The 18,080-nt window shown below is 35.8% G+C and overlaps 3 protein-coding genes across 3 annotated transcripts in view; all 3 read left to right on the top strand.

Annotated features, from left to right (window-relative positions):
* The window catches only part of LOC309476105 (putative nuclease HARBI1), a 123,055-nt gene that overhangs the window by 27,311 nt on the left and 77,664 nt on the right, over positions 1-18,080 (top strand). The window lies entirely within an intron of this gene.
* LOC309476274 (uncharacterized protein) lies at positions 2,143-3,521 on the top strand. The gene is made up of 2 exons (XM_082139557.1): positions 2,143-2,427; positions 3,161-3,521. Exons 1-2 carry the CDS (start codon positions 2,193-2,195, stop codon positions 3,499-3,501), a joined length of 576 nt encoding a protein of 191 aa, XP_081995683.1. The 5' UTR covers positions 2,143-2,192; the 3' UTR covers positions 3,502-3,521.
* Positions 4,609-9,233, top strand: LOC309474877 (uncharacterized protein; the record flags this gene model as incomplete). Its single annotated transcript, XM_082137496.1, has 8 exons — positions 4,609-4,734; positions 5,079-5,390; positions 5,655-5,954; positions 7,277-7,588; positions 7,899-8,222; positions 8,416-8,733; positions 8,974-9,117; positions 9,217-9,233. Exons 1-8 carry the CDS (start codon positions 4,677-4,679, stop codon positions 9,231-9,233), a joined length of 1,785 nt encoding a protein of 594 aa, XP_081993622.1. The 5' UTR covers positions 4,609-4,676.

The following is an 18,080-nucleotide window of genomic DNA, read 5'->3' as shown; positions in this document are numbered from 1 at the left end:
TTTTTCTCTGCTGACAGTACAATGTTAAAATAGCCTACTATTTATATTGACACGAACACAATTTTTGTATAGCATTTATAATTATTATAGGCTACTTAATCTCCTTCTTTCCGTTAGAGACATTTGAATGTGAGATTATGGAAACGAGATCTAAATTTTGTAGACCCGTCAGGTCGGGAAATAAAGCGGGGGTAACACCGAGTATATTTTAAGCGGTTGCTGAATAGAACCTTGTGGGAGCGGGACGGAAAAAAAACAGTCCCGCGCAGACCTCCTTAAACCTTAGGTGTGTATGTGTGTGTCCCGAATAAATAATAATAATAAAAAAAGGAATAAAGTTCAAAAGTCGGACTGTACGGAATGAGGCATGATTGCTATTCACACCTTTATTAAAATGGCTGTAATCTGTTACCACAATAGTACTTGATCTGTTTAAAATGATTTCCTTGATATATGCATAAATTAAAAATTAAAATTAAAATTTGTCTAATACATTTTTTCTATTTTTGATCTGAGCACAATCAGAAAATCAGAAAACCCGTCCTTATTCGTTTTTTTTTTCTTTTTCATTTCAGTTCAGGAAATAAATAATGGAAAAACAAGTCGTTTTTCATCTTTTTATTTTTGGTTTTAATAAAAAAATAAAAATAAAAAAAAAGATTGAATGAATGATCCACGGACGGTGACGGACACATCATATTCCACAATTATAGGCCTATATAAGAGTATTTAATTTGTATCCATAGGCCTACTCCGTGTAGCTGGCCCGCCATCTACTGGCTAAAAAAAATATTGGCCCGCGGCCAAAGTTACTTGCCGACCCCTGGTATACGGTATAGCCAACTTTTTTTTGTCATGGTCCATAACTCTTTCTCTTTCTTTCTCATTGCCGGTGGAGACCGGCCGGCTGCGCTGTTACCTTATTCCAAACCGGCTTTTGCGTTGCCTCTAATATAGCCGCCGTTACCCACAATGCACCATTCCATAACGTCTACGGCTCTATAGCAACCTTTAGGCCAAGTTGATAAAACGTTGTTAGAAGGTTACGTTGTGCCAACGATCTGTGTTTGCTGGGTTCACGTTGTTTCTCTTCTAGGATGAAAATAATCTGTTATTTAAACTGTGATTAAATTAGATCTAGATCGCGATCAAATAAATGCTCCCTTTGTCAATCAAACAGTTTGTGTTTATCATCATAATATTCATAGAAATTATAATAGTATCTCAATGATACTGAAATAACACTGGTTTGAGTCTCGCAGGATAAATGTTAATAAAAAATGTTAAATGTTAGTTTAAACAAAGCAGATTGTTCAGACTGTCATTTTATTACTGAAGCAGTTTTGAAGAGTTTGTCTTTTCATTTTTCGTGGAATGAAACCGATGAAGAAAATGTTTCTGAAATAAGTTTTGCTCTGTTTGTGTTTGTGGCGTTTGGTTGGCGAGTTTAAATGTGTTTTTATGACTTCAGTTGTTTCTGTTCTGGTACCATGTAATAAATGACTGGTTAATTTAGTCAGAGAGGATCAACATTCACTGTTTAGAGCTGAATCAAACTTGATCTGACAGTAAAATCACTGTTCAATTATTTCTATATGAGAATAACTCAGTTATTATGAATTGATTAAATACAAAAATATAAATATGAAACTCAGATACTCAACAGCATAGTTGAGTGTGACATTAAACATTGCAGAAAAAGTCAACAAAGCAAAGAATGTAAGAAAAGTGCTGCACGGGGTGTGAATTCCTTATCTCACTGCTCTTTGGGTGTGAGGGATGGTTCAGCTCAAAGAATAAAGATATTCCAAGGCACTCAAATAGTGTTGAAAAAGTTAAAAAGCCTTTATTTTTATCATGGCTTTATCATTAAAAAAAATGGTGACAAGTGCACACCTTGCGGCTTACAAGCCTTTGTCAGGGTGTGAGGCTTTAGTGTGACATTAAACATTGCAGAAAAGGTGTTTTAGTTATTTTTCCATATATACAATTATTTCTCTTTTCATTCATCATCTTTGTCTTTGTACTTCTGCAGATTATTATTAATTTCACAATATTATTGATTTCAGTGAAGCTTCATCAAACCAATATCAGGTGATTTTAAAGATTTTCTTCTTCAGGTGTGTTTGGTGAAGATGTGATTGAGGGAGATTCAGTCTCTCTAAACTCTGATCTTACTGAAATGAAGGACGATGATGAGATTCAGTGGTGGTTTGGATATGAATTACACTTTAATAGCTGAAATCAATGTAACGGCCGACATAATCACTGTATATGATGATGTTCTTGATGGGAGATTCAGAGACAGACTGAAGCTGGACAATCAAACTGGATCTCTGACCATCACAAACACCACAACTGAACATGCTGGAGATTATCAACTACAGATCAACAGTGAGAGCAAGGATTTCATTCTCTTTGTCATTGGTGAGTTCAAAAACGTTTACACCTGTTTTTAAATGAAAATTTTTAAATGAATTCATACAAGATTTTGTTTTTATTTTATATTGTTTATTTTTAATGCCAATTTTAACTATTCGATTAGTAAACCACTATAAAGTGATTTAACAGTATTTGTAGTAGCTTTTTCCAGTCGGATCTTTGTTCCCTATTTGCCACTGTGTGCTGAGCTGGATATAGTTTGACGCGTGCAGTTGTAAAGATGAGGAGTAGAAGTTGATCCAGTCGGTCCAATGAACATTTATTGTTATTGAGAATGTTACAAAAAACTTGAGGTAAATAAAACAAACAATTAAACTAAAGTAGTTTCTTATATGGTAGCAAACGGCTTGTCACGTCATGGAACCAATACAGCACACACGTGACACACACACACACACACACACACACACGTGACACACACCACACGGTCCAAAGACTGTTTGCCCTCTCCGCCACCCCAGAAACTGTGGCTTCCTGTCTTTAAGGCCTTTCCCCTTCGGCTCCTCCTTCAGCCTCCCAACCGTCCTTTAGATGGCGGTAGACAATAAATATATATATATATATATATATATATATATATATATTCACACACACACACACACACACACACACACATTCACAAGAAAGAAACATGAAATCAACTCAAAGCTTAATTTGGCTCCTACAGTATTTAATCTTTGCAAACCCTGTTTCTGTTTGTTCTCTGTGTGTTTGACAGATGAAGTGAAGTCAGTGTCAGTGAAGGAGGGAGATTCAGTCTCTCTAAACTCTGATCTTACTGAAATGAAGGATGATGATGTGATTCAGTGGAGGTTTGGATATGAAAACACTGTAATAGCTGAAATCAATAAACGGGCCGACAGAATCACTGTATATGATGATGTTCTTGATGGGAGATTCAGAGACAGACTGAAGCTGGACAATCAAACTGGATCTCTGACCATCACAAACATCACAACTGAACATTCTGGAGATTATAAACTACTGATGTTTCCAGGAAGATTCTCATCAAAAGTATTCAATGTTTCTGTCTATCCGTTTTATAATATAGTATATTGACTCTTCTTTGGTGTTGCAGAGATATCGCACAGCACCAATATTAAACTGACCTTCTCCTCTGAGCCGAGTTCAGCCGTCATCTGACCGCTCGTCATTGTCAAAAATATTTGAGATGACCGATTGGTCAAAGCAAAGAAGGCGGCCTTTATGTTGACAGAAGCTGTTAGGCGAACATTTCAATGTGACGCTTCAGTTAGCACTGGCCAGCTGGTGGCGCTATGACTATAACTACATTTAGGCATGTATGTGTCTTCAGGCCAGGGTATTTATCAAACGTGTGAAGTGTGGGGGAGATTGGACATTGTATGCTTGAGTTACAACAACTTCCTGTTTTATGCTGATAATAGCATGCTTTAGCACTTAGCTAAGCACATGTGTTTCAACTAGAGTTTTATAAGAGTTATTTTGCTCAGATTCACCAAAATACCAAAGTCTGCAATCAAAATATCTGATTATGAACTCAAGCTTTTCTCATAAAATTTCCAAAGTCCCAAACTTTCTGGTATGATATTTCTCTAAATGAACGATTACATTTACAGGTTACTGTATGTTTGCATTAATGTTCACTCATGAATTTTGTTGCAACAACACAGACAAACATTATACATGTGATTTAGTGGCTTTTGAGTCATATGAACGTTTTTCCCTTTTATTTTATCAGTACAAACATCTGTGTGTCTGGTTTGATCTGTCGGTGGATAAACAGCTTCTGCTGGATGTTTGTCGTCTCTGTGTGTGTCAGTAGTTTGTGGCTGAAGCGTTTCTTCATTTTCTCTCCTGCTAATAAGAAGTTCACAATCTTCCACTCCACACAAAACATCTTTACACTGAAATAAAGTGAATCCATCAACAGTCAAATAAGAGTCAGAGGTCAGAGGTCAAATATGATTGACAGCTCACAGCACTAAATAACACACCAGTAGATACAGATATCTAATCCAATATTTCAGTCTTCTGCTATTAGTTTTCATTCAGGGCCAGAATTCATTTGAAAATGTGAGATCAGCAAAAGCTTGATTTTCGTGATGTTAAAGGAGACGGATGTGTGAGCGGAAACTGACTGAGGTTGGGGGAGGATTCACACACAACCAGATAAATATCTCAGTTCAGTCTTTCAGATCAATCTGAGTGTTTCAGACATTAAGAGTTACTATCGTGGGCTTTTCAGTGAATCGATGAAGAAAATGTTTCTCACATTAGTTTTGCTCTGTTTGTGTTTGTGGCGTCTGGATGGTGAGTTTTAAATGTGTTTTTCTGGTTTCAGTTGTTTCTGTTCTGATGTGATAAATTACTGGTTAAATTAGTCAGAAAGGATTAACATTCACTGTTATTCTCGTATAGAAACAGATAATGTGTGATTTTCCTGAGAGAAAACACTCTTATTTGAGATTAAAGTCACTTGATTAAATAAAACTGTTTAACTATTTCTCATTTTCATTCATCATCTTTTGTCTTTGAACTTCTGCAGAATATTAATCACTTCACATTTACATGATTAAAAGTATTTTAGTGAAGCTTCATCAAACCAACATCAAGTGATTTTAAAGCTTTAATCTGTGAAAAACTCTGTTCTTCAGGAGTGTTTGGTGATTCAGTGTCAGTGATGGAGGGAGATTCAGTCTCTATAAACTCTGATCTTACTGAAATGAAGGATGATGATGTGATTCAGTGGAGGTTTGGAGATGAAAACACTTTAATAGCTGAAATCAATGTAACGGCCGACAGAATCACTGTATATGATGATGTTCTTGATGGGAGATTCAGAGATAGACTGAAGCTGGACAATCAAACTGGATCTCTGACCATCACAAACACCACAACTGAACATGATGGAGATTATAAACTACAGATCAACAGTGAGATCAAGAGTTTCAGGCTCTATGTCTTTGGTGAGTTCAATATCAGTTTCACTTGTTTTATATTTTAATCAGCACAAAGATACAATTATTAATTCAAACTCAGTTTATTTCTGGTGTTTAATGATGATATTCATTTCAATTTTAACTTTTAAAATATTTACTTTTATAATATATCAAGTGATCATCTTAATCTGTGATGAACCCTGTTTCTGTTTGTTCTGTGTGTGTGTGTGTGTGTGTGTGTGTGTGTGTGTGCGTGCGTGCGTGCGTGCGTGCGTGTGTTTGATGATTCAGTCCTGGTGTCAGTGAAGGAGGGAGATTCAGTCTCTCTAAACTCTGATCTTACTGAAATGAAGGATGATGATGTGATTCAGTGGAGGTTTGGATATGAAAACACTTTAATAGCTGAAATCAATAAACAGGCCGACAGAATCACTGTATATGATGATGTTCTTGATGGGAGATTCAGAGACAGACTGAAGCTGGACAATCAAACTGCATCTCTGACCATCACAAACACCAGAACTGAACATGAAGGAGTTTATAAACTACAGATCAACAGTGTGATCAAGAGTTTCGATCTCTATGTCCTCGGTGAGTAAACCTTTTGAGTGATACGGTCCCACATTTGGGATTTGGAATGTTCAGTGATGTCACATAACTGTCAGATTCAAACTCTTCAGACAATTTGAACTGCGGCGCAAACAAACATGGCGGCGCCATCTCACATTTTAAATCAAGATCATGACGGTTCGCCATGGAAACAATAATGGAGAAACGTTTTAAAATAAATGTCGCCTTGAAAAAACTCACCCAGTCAGAATCACACGTGAAAGGGTTAAATAGACTATTGGTTTCACCTGTTTATAATGACAAAATTAAATTAAACAAACATTTTTCTTTTCATTGTTTTATGATATTGTTTATTTCAGTCACTCTAAACTCTGATCTTAGTAATAGTAGTTTATAGTAATCATCAGGATTTTTAAATGTATGTAATGTTTGATAGAGAGCAAACGCAGTGTTGACAGAGCCGGGCTAATATGATCACACTTCCTGGTTCTAGTAAGAGCTCGAGCTGCTGGAGTTTGCTTGGTAACGCTTTAGATTACAGCCCGCAAAGAACTGCGTATTTAAAACTCATTTACAGTGTAACTTTCTGTAATTATAGTGTACCTACAACATGTAAAGTTTTAGGAATAAAGGGGTAATAACCAGAGGAATTAACAAATTATTTATACTGTCAATATTTTAGAGCTAAGAGTTACTTATTCTACTATTATAATACAACAATCTTACATTTGAGAGCAATATAGCGAGAACAGACACTGTAAACCGTTCTGTAATAATAGTATACCAATACATATAGGCTTTTAAAATTATAGGGTCCATATCTGTGCATTTATACAGGACTTTCTTTTAACAAAAGTGCACTGAGAACTAAAACTATTGCAACTTTTGCTTAAATACTGGAGAAATATACTCTTGTTCATGTAGTTACAGGGTAAGTGTGACTTCTGCGGGCTGGACATTTAAGTGGTGCTTGTTACTCTTTTCCTCCATTAAGTTAATACTAACACTTTCTTTTCTTTTTCTCTTCTGTCAGATCAAGTTGGTATTCAAAACTCAGTTATTATGGATTGATTGATTAAATAAAATAATATAAATATGAAGCTCAGATACTCAACAGCATTAGTTTTAGTGTGACATTAAACATTACAGTAAAAGTGTCTTTTTTAGTTTTTGTTCCATATATTAATCTATTTCTCTTTTCATTCCTCATCTTTTGTCTTTGAACTGCTGCAGAATATTAATCACTTCACATTTACATGATTAAAAGTATTTTAGTGAAGCTTCATCAAACCAACATCAAGTGATTTTAAAAGCTTTAATCTGTGAAAAACTCTGTTCTTCAGGAGGGAGTCTTGTAGTGAAGTATGTGTTTGAGGGAGATTCAGTCTCTCTAAACTCTCCTCTTACTGAAATGAAGGATGATGATGTGATTCAGTGGAGGTTTGGAGATGAAAACACTTTAATAGCTGAAATCAATGTAACGGCCGACAGAATCACTGTATATGATGATGTTCTTGATGGGAGATTCAGAGACAGACTGAAGCTGGACAATCAAACTGGATCTCTGATCATCACAAACACCACAACTGAACATGCTGGATATTATAAACTACAGATCAACAGTGAGATCAAGAGGTTCATTCTCTTTGTCACTGGTGAGTTCAATATCAGTTTCACTTGTTTTATATTTTAATCAGCACAAAGATACAATTATTAATTCAAACTCAGTTTATTTCTGGTGTTTAATGATGATATTCATTTCAATTTTAACTTTTAAAATATTTACTTTTATAATATATCAAGTGATCGTCTTAATCTGTGATGAACCCTGTTTCTGTTTGTTCTGTGTGTGTGTGTGTGCGTGCGTGCGTGCGTGCGCGTGCGTGCGTGCGTGCGTGTGTGTGTGTGTGCGTGCGTGCGTGCGTGCGTGCGTGTGTGTGTGTGTGTGTGTGTTTGATGATTCAGGACTGGAGTTAGTGAAGGAGGGAGATTCAGTCTCTCTAAACTCTCTTCTTACTGAAATGAAGGATGATGATGTGATTCAGTGGAGGTTTGGAGATGAAAACACTTTAATAGCTGAAATCTTTATATGGTCCGACAGAATCACTGTATATGATGATGTTCTTGATGGGAGATTCAGAGACAGACTGAAGCTGGACAATCAAACTGGATCTCTGACCATCACAAACACCACAACTGAACATGCTGGATATTATATACTACAGATCAACAGTAAGATCAACAGTGAGATCAACGGGGGGATCAAGAAATTCAGGCTCTTTGTCATTGGTGAGTTCAAAAACGTTTACACCTGTTTTTAATGACAAAAATTTAAATTAATTCATACAACATTTTGTTTTGGTTATTTTATATTGTTTATTTCAAATTTTAATTGTAACTATTTAATAAACCATTATAAAGTGATTTAATAGTATTAATCTTTGCAAACCCTGTTTCTGTTTGTTCTCTGTGTGTTTGACAGATGAAGTGAAGTCAGTGTCAGTGATGGAGGGAGATTCAGTCTCTCTAAACTCTGGTCTTACTGAAATGAAGGATGATGATGTGATTCAGTGGAGGTTTGGAGATGAAAACACTTTAATAGCTGAAATCAATAAACGGGCCGACAGAATCACTGTATATGATGATGTTCTTGATGGGAGATTCAGAGACAGACTGAAGCTGGACGATCAAACTGGATCTCTGACCATCACAAACACCAGAGCTGAACATGAAGGAGATTATAGACTACTGATGTTTTCAGGAAGATTCTCATCAAAAGTATTCATAGTTTCTGTCTATGGTGAGTAGAGATAATTTTTCTTTTCCTTTAAATATTCTTATTTACTATTTACATATTGAATTGTTGAATCTTTTATAGTTTGAGATGACAGACCGTATAAAAACTCACTTTGAACCGAATATAAGATTGTTGATTAGATTTGATCATATTTCTGTGTATTCAGAAATATTAGTTGATGTCGGCGCTGATATTAGTGTTTATTGACTGATCTGATCTCAGTTTGATGTGTTTATTCCTCAGACTCTGTCCACTGTTGTGGTCCAACTGAAGCTGTGATCCGATTGGTCCTCTCTGCTCTGGTGGGCGTGGCTACTGTCATTATTGTGGTTTATGAGATCAGATCCAGAAGAGCTGAACGAGATCAAGCACATATTCACACATCAGGTACATGATTGATGATGTCATTTCTCACAGTCTGATTTTGCATGTATAATTATCTGTGAGATTTATTAATTCATGGCTTTTTATGTTCATCTTTTTCAGGAAGTATCGAAATCTAAAGCAGAACGCTGAACTTTAAAGGTTCTTCAAGTGTGTTTTTGTTCTTCTAGTGTTTTTTTCATAATAAATACTGATGATTATTTGAGTTTGTGCTCTCCTTCAGTGGCAGATTTTAACAGTGTCACTTTATTGTTTATATTTCACTTTATTGTTTATATCTCTCTCAGATACAAAAAAATGAATAGAGAGACACACAGATCTCACTTTACTACTGCTGTATATTTGTCATATGTATTTTCTTGCCTTTATCAATAAAGTTTCTCACTCTGAGGTTCAAGAGTCTCTCATGATTTATTCTGAGGAATACAAACTTGATGTATATTTTAAATATTTCAGCAGTGTACCATATACAGCTTTATTTCTACTTTTTTAACAGGTGCTTCTTATAGCCTATCTGTAAAAACATTATTTAATATATTTTTAATATTTCCAATTAGTTTGTTTGTGTTTTGCAATAAATTCCAGTATAAACAACATATACATCTAAAATATTATTATTTTTTAAATGTTTTTAAATCGTATTAACTCATAAAACTAACTATGTTACATGTTCTAGTTGCAGATTTACTGCAAGAAAAAATATACAATACCGTGTTAAGCAGGCTTATGCACAATTCAGAATTGAATTTGAATGAAAGGAAGCAGAATTGCAATTCAATAAAAATTCAAAGAAATGAATATACATATTTTAAGTGAAGTGTTTAACAATTAAGCTTTACAGTATATGTCAGATATGATTGCATTACATATTCTATAAATTATATTAGTTTGAACTTTGCGTTATTTGATTAGTTTGAACTGAAAATAAATTAATTTAATAATAAATCATTTATTTCAAGAATTTTATCATTATCTATATTTTAGAACAAAATGTATGCAGGGTTGAGGAGTGACTAGTTACATGTAATGAAATTATATTATTAAATTACAAAATTAATGTAATTGTATTTAGTTGTATTACTGAGGTAAAATGTGTAATTCAATTAGTTACTAATCAAATTAAAAGGAATTTGCTTTGCATTGATAAAGTAATCCAAATAAAGTAATCCAAACCACATTTATAATGGGTAACTTATAACAGTGAGCAATTACATTTCCAAGTAACAGATTCAACACATTCTTTCTGTTGTGTGACTGTGTTGGAATTTCTTTGAATTGCCATGAATTTAATTCCACTTCCTGTCATTCCAATTCCAATTCATATTCAACTTCCTGTGGGGCGGAGTCAATTCAATTCAAATTCTGAAATTCTGAATTTTGCACAAGCCTGGTGTTAAGTTCGTGTTACAGATCACATGCAGCAGCACATATATATTTCTTGTTTATTATCACATCAAGGATCTCACGATCATGCATTTTTAATAACAACAAAACATAATTTACATACAGGAGTACATATAACCATACATGTCAGGAGTAAACAAAAGGGGGAAAAGAAAGGCATTTTACAAAAACAAAACAAAAAAACTTGTAGCTATTAAACAGCTGTGTAATTTTCCTTGCTTTTAAGTTTTTACATTTGGATATTGTTTCTAAATATATTTTAATATCAATTTTAAATTGTTCAAAATTTGGCATTTTTTCATTCCATTTGACTGTAACGGGCAATCATAATAATTAAATCAAATATAAACAAAATATTTGTATCACTATCAAATGAAAAACATTTTAGTATAACATCAACTTCTTCAAAGTTAACAGGAATCACAGCTTTTCTTTGTAAGTAATTACTGAGTTCTCTCCAAAATATTTGGGACACTCCTAAAATATAATTATTAATATTCTCAGGGGAAATTTTACAAAAACACAAATATCTTCCATGTTCACTTTAAAACACTGTACCACAAGTGACTTTATTATGACTACATAAGAGTCCATGAAAGTAATGCTTGTTTGAGGAAACTTGCAAGTTTAATGGTTTAATATTTTGTTGATATCATAATCACATTTTAATATGAACTTTATACCACATTTTTGAAATATAAAGTTAGGTACTGTATACCATATCATTTTTGTAAGAATTTGAGCAATTTCATTTTAATATCATGTTAGAGGTCTTAAAATCCCAAACATTCAATGCTCCTTCAACTTTTGACCTACAAATATGTTATTTTTTAATATAGTGCATTTTGTTCTTCCAAATAAATTGCAAAAGTTTGGTGTCTATCACTTTAATTAACGAGGGGGATACATCTAACACTTGAGCAGTATAAACCAAACTAGATAAACCCTCAGCTTTAACCAGTAACACACGACCAGCTAAAGCGATATCTCTCATCAGCCAAGAATTCAGTTTCTTTTCAAATGACTGAATGATAGGAGTAAAGTTTAACATTCCTGACTTCTTTACTTTTAGATATGTTGATACCTAAATATTTAACTTCTTTCACATGAATATTGCATACTGCTGTAAAGTTACAGAAGCCTTGAGCCATAACCTCAGGCTTATTAACTCAGATACTTGTTTTTATGTCTACACACTTCCTTCGTGTTCCAATCACGTGCTTCGCAGAAGCCCCGCCCACAGCGCTGACTCTTCACTCGTGGTCTCCTCTGATTGGCTGCGCGTCCGGCCAATGAGTCTCAGCCATCTGTGCAGGAACACAACCGAGCCATATTTCACTGAGCATTAGCTCGAGCAGCATTCATTATTATATCAGGATCTTAATCTTAATATAGATCCTTTAACAGTGCAGAGATGCGGGTCGCTGCAGCCGTGTGCTTTATATCTGCACTGGCTTTCACTGTACATGCACATGTGTATTTGAACAGTTTTGATGTGTTTTACTGATTATTTCACGTCATCTGAGCTTCACCACTTTGAGCTCCAGTCGGCCACAACGTCCTGTAGATCTAATCGATAGCAATCACGATGTGATAATGTGTTATGTGTATGCCAGGTTAAAGAGATGTGTTTTTACTCTAGATTTAAACTGACAGAGTGTGTCTGCTTCACAAAGCTAGGAAGACTATTCCAGTGTTTAGACGCTGAATAGGAAAAGGATCTACCGCCTCCAGTGTATTTTGATATTCCAGTTATTATCAACTGGCCAGAACTGTGAGACTGCAGTGGATGTGAAGGACTATAAAGTGATAAAAGCTCACTCAAGTTCTAAATCATACAGGGCCTTTACAGTAACAACACAAGCAAACATTATACATGTGATTTACGGGTGGATAAACAGCTTCTGCTGGATGTTTGTCGTCTCTGTGTGTGTCAGTAGTTTGTGGCTGAAGCGTTTCTTCATTTTTTTCTCCGGCTAATAAGAAGCTCACAATCTTCCACTCCACACAAAACATCTTTACACTGAAATAAAGTGAATCCATCAACAGTCAAATAAGAGTCGCAGGTCAGAGGTCAAATATGATTGACAGCTCACAGCACTAAATAACACACCAGTAGATACAGATATCTAATCCAATATTTCACTCTTCTGCTATTAGTTTTCATTCAGGGCCAGAATTCATTTGAAAATGTAAGATCAGCAAAAGCTTGTTAATTTTCGTGATGTTAAAGGAGACGGATGTGTGAGCGGAAACTAACTGAGGTTGGGGGAGGATTCACACTCAACCTGATAAATATCTCAGTTCAATCGTGTTTGATAGCAAGTGTTTTCAGACGTTTTACGAGTTGCTGTCATGGGTTAAACTGAACCGATGAATAAAATGTTTCTCAAATTAGTTTAGTTCTGTTTGTGGCATCAAGTTAGTACATTTTTTAAGAATTAAGTATTTTTATTGTCATGATTCCTGTCTTGTGTTCCTCTTGTCTTGTGTGCACTGGTGTTATTTCCTGTTCTGGGCCATGTTTTGTAGTCCTTTGTAGTTTTTCTTGTTTATTAGTCTCTCCAGGTGTTTCTGATTAGCCGCGCCCCTTGTTATCTTGTTTAGCTTGTTGGCCTTTGTATTTAAGCCCTGTGTCTAGTTCAGTCTTTGTGAGGTCTTAATGTTGTTGTATTTTGGTTATTTTGTTCCTGAGTCATGTTCCCTAGTCTAAGTTTGTCTGGTTTTGAGTTTGTTTAAATAAAAGCTGCTGCAAGTAGATCCTGCATCCTTCCCTGCTTCAACTTACATCGTAACATTTATGGCTTCAGTTGTTTCCATTTTTCTACAGAATTGAGTGATGGTGAAATGAAGCTTTGTGAAGCACCGGGGCTTTCCTCCTCGACTGTATCGCAAAATGGTTCATTACTCGAAGCTTTTCAACACGTTGCAAATGGTTGCAAACAACGACATCTTGTGGTCAAAAGGTGGAAAAGCTGTCTCTCTGTCCCTGAAGACACATCCATTTTTTTTATTGTTTCATGTAATAAAACACTTTGTGCTCTGTAAACCGCAAAGCAATAAAATAATCCTCATAATTCATGTGTTAGTGTTGATGTAGTTCTTACACAATGTATGAACAAACATATGAAAAAATAAAATTAAAATAAATGGGACAAATTAACGTGTACAGAAACAATTCTTATGAATCTGCTTATGATCAACAAATGCAGCCTTATTCACATACACTTTAGCCTCAGTTTAGCCTCAGTCCTAATATATATAATCAAAATAAATAAAAAATATTGTGGAATGGTGAAGTGCTTGTGAACTTATTTTGTGGGTAATTTAAGAAATTAAAGATTTGTATTAAGGAACAGGACTTGTTCAACAGTGTGAGGGCTAAGTCTATTTCTTTTTTTTATTTACTACTACCGAAGGGCATGAAACTCGAAACCTGCTCAAGGGGTTCGCACTATTTTCCAATCTGATTCTGAATATGAAGCAATCACGTGACTGTGTGTAGAAACGAAGCTTCGGAAGTCACAGATCACGTGGTTATGGAAAAACGAATCAAGCTCTGATACACTGCTTCAATGTGAGGAGTTTAGTTTTTTGATACAAGCTTCGAAGCCTCGGTGCCGAACGTCACATGACTAACAGAATTATACCAGTCTGGATCAACACACGTTAATCCTTCAAATCTAGGAGACGTATTTCCATGCAAGAAATACAGCGCTCATCTCCAGGCGATTATATGTCATATTAGATGAGCCTAAACAGAGACTGAGCTGTCGGCCATCCAAGATCACATCCCATCCTGTGAGAGAGGAGTCCAGGAGACGATCCTGTGAGAGAGGAGTCCAGGAGACGATCCACAAGTTTGACGCCGGACCAACAGATGATTTCCTCAGATCTGGGAGATGAAGACCTTCCCTGCAGTCATGATCTAGACGGCTATTTAAAACCGCAGCTCAACCCGTGACAGTGGTGTCTGTCGAGGTAGTCTTGCGACGGCAACACAAGTGTGGGACTCGAGGTGATACCAGGGTCTTCCACAGAGAAAGAGTACGAAGCATCTGTGCGTAACCCTTATATCTCACAGATAGTTGCTCAGAGGGAAGTCTCTGCTCCTGAGTGTCCAGAATATGGATATGTCCAATATGTCCTGACCTATAAACTGGGTCAGACTGAGGGCGACTCCATACCAGAAATTGTTGCCCCCAAAGCAAACTTGAAAGTGTGTGTCGACGACCACATCCCCCATATTACTGTAGACTTCTAGGAGGGGATCTTAGGCAAAGGCCCTTGCTCCCCAAAAAAAGGCTCTTGCCTGATGAACACACCATAAAACGTGGTGGACTGATGCCGAACTAAGTCCTGTAACCTCATTCCATGGCCTGCCGATTCCACAGATACAAATGGCAGAAGTTACCATTATTCTGAAAGCATTGATCTAGGCTTCTACACTTCTACAAGTCAATTCATCTTTATTTATATAGCATTTATAAAAGATTGTTTCAAAACAGCTTTTTAAATAAGAAAATAATGATTCAATGATGCAAACAGAATTCAACTCTGTTGTACAGCAGCTCTAAAAAGACAATAGTGCTGTTGTTCAGCTGAAGTCAGTTCAGTGTTGATTCACTTCAGTTAATTTCATCAATTGTGAAATGAGTTCATTTCAGCTGTGAAGCAAAACAGTGATGTCATCATCCAGCTCAGTTCAGTTCTCATCCAATAGTGTCAGTGCATTCAAGTCAATAATATTAATAACTAAGTGTTCAGAGGCGACAGCGGAAAGGAACCCAAACTCCATCATGTGACAGAAACAGAGAAAAAATCTGGTACATGATTGATGATGTCATTTCACACAATTTGATTTTGCATATTATTCATATTTGTGAGATTTATTCATTTATGGCTTTACATTTTTATCATTTTTAAGAAGTATTGCAATCTAAAGCAGAACGCTGAAATGTAAAGGTTCTTCAAGTGTGTTTTTTGTTCGTCTAGTGTTTTTTTCATAAAACTGAATATTTGAGCTTGATTATTTTAAGATGTTATTTCCAAGGCTTTATTGTTTATATTTCTCTCAGATATACAGATCTCACTTTACTGCTACTGCTGTATATTTGCTGTATGTATTTGCTTGCTTTTATCAATAAAGTTTCTCACTCTCAGGTTCAAGAGTCTCCATGTTTTATTACATTTATTATGTCGAGCTCCTCCTGGAGGAAAACTAACTATATAGATATTAAAGATTTCAGAAGTGTTGAACATATAAAGCTTTACATTATTAAAATATTATTTAACCATACTGATATTGATAACTTCCCCCAGCTTCTCCTTTATCCTGAGAAAATACTGATTTGGGACACATTATAATATACTTTGAGATCACAGTGAAATACATAAACACAACATATCGATGCTCCATTTCCTCCATCAGGGAACGATAAAGTCTTTAAATCTCTAATGTGATTTGTCTCTGTGGTCTCGTCTGAGGAGAAACACCTCCATCTAGTGGCTCACCCTGAACTCACATGTTATCAGGAGTTATTTACTCAGAATCTGTAATGAGATCCAGTGATTGTGTCTGTTACTCAAGAAAGCCACTAGATGGCGCTGTGTTCAGTATTATGTGACAAACACTGAAACGCGTAATGAAGAAGTGTTGAGGTGTTCAGAGAAAATAAACAGACATGTTGAAACTGCACTGAGAAATATTTTATTCAAATCACTGAACAAAACATGATACCAGGAGTGAACTCAAACTAAAAACAGCTCACTGGATATTTTCTCTTTTTCTGACCATTCTCTGTGAACCCTAGAGATGGTTGTGTGTGAAAATCCCAGTAAATCAGCAGTTTCTGAAATACTCAGACCAGTCCATCTGGCGCCAACAATCATGACACGTTTAAAGTCACTTAAATCACCATTCTTCCCCGTTCTGACGCTCAGTTTGAACTTCAGCAGATCGTCTTGATCATGGCTGTGTCCGAAATCCGAAACCCTTTTCCCTTAAATATGGCACTATTTGACAGTACGATGTACATTTTAGGACATCCTCAGATCTCAGTCATATGACAAAAAGGCATCGGGCGAAATGTCCTCAGATGAAAGTGTAGAAGTTTAGAAGTTAGCTAAATAACACATTGCAACTATAGCTAGCTTGTATGTTGGCAAACTACAGTGAAGTTAAAGAAATCTTTTGAGCTGGACTGTGTTTTTATAAGCACAACGCTGCATTGTGTTCAGAGGTTACCAGTGAAACAGCTTTATTTCTGCTGATCCATAAGCGCCATCTACTGTCAGAGAGGCCATTACATTTCCATTCGGCCCGTCACTGTTTTTCTGCAGACCGATGTGAAAAATGTCATGTTCTCTTCTGTATAGAACTGAACCAGTGTAACATAAGTTAATTCTGTAAGAATAAAATATATCTGGTACAGCTTACCTTCAGTCTCGAAAAAAAAAAAAATCTAAAAGTTGTACAACAAACAACCTTAACAACCATATAGTGGAAAATTAAGTTGGAATTCCAATCAAAGCATTGAGCTTTTTTTTTTTTCTGCTGCAGGTAAAGCAGAGCTAATCCTCTTTTCACTCCTAACTAATTGAAAACAGGCCACCATTAACAAGAGATTTGACACTATACTACACCTCCAGATGGAGGACAGACATTAGGATTAATAAAAGAAAAAAGAAAGGTCAAAGACATGAAGCATGGTAAAATGAGGGGGATTCTACAGAACGGCAGGCATTTGTGTCCCTCATCAATTAACATTGCCACTGTTTTTCAGAATCAGAATCAGAAAGAGCTTTATTGCCAGGCATGTTTGCACATACGAGGAATTTGTTTTGGTGACAGAAGCTTCCACAGTACGAACAGAATAACAGTGACAGGACACAGATAATAAAAATGATAAAAATAGAATTAGTAAAATACACAATATACAAAAAATGTATTTAAAGAAAATTAAATACACAATATACAAAAAAATAGACAATAGATGATATGTACAGGATGATATGTATGATACGTACAAATGCAAGGAGATGTAAATAATAAGTGTGGTGTGTTAAATAAATAAATGTATAAATAGTGTTGTGTATTGCACATGTTTATTGCTAAGTGGGGGCATTAACTGCTCATGAGGTGGATTGCCTGAGGGAAGAAACTGTTCCTGTGCCTGGCTGTTCTGTTGCTCAGTGCTCAGTAGCGCCGACCAGATGGCAACAGTTCAATGAGGAAGAGGTCTGGGTGTGACGGGTCCAGGATGATTCAGCTCTTTTACTCACTCTGGATGAGTACAGTTCTTGGAGACTGAGGAGGCGTGTGCCAGTGATTTGCTCAGCAGTTCGGACTATCCACCGTAGTCTTCTGAGGTCTGATTTGGTAGCTTAGCTGAACCAGACAGTTGTAGAAGTGCAGAGGATGGATTCAGTGACTGCAGAGTAGAATTTGCTTGTGTCACTTTTGATTTATGACCCCACTGATTTATGGTTTTATGACATATTTTATGACAGGATATGTCCATATATGGGGGTTTTATGACCAACAGGTGGTATGTGACATT

This window comes from Leuciscus leuciscus (genome assembly GCF_965113295.1).
Source record: "Leuciscus leuciscus genome assembly, chromosome: 15".
NCBI classification, from domain to species: Eukaryota; Metazoa; Chordata; class Actinopteri; order Cypriniformes; family Leuciscidae; genus Leuciscus; species Leuciscus leuciscus.
Note: the sequence above shows the minus strand (reverse complement) of the source record. Positions and strands in the feature narration are given on the sequence as shown.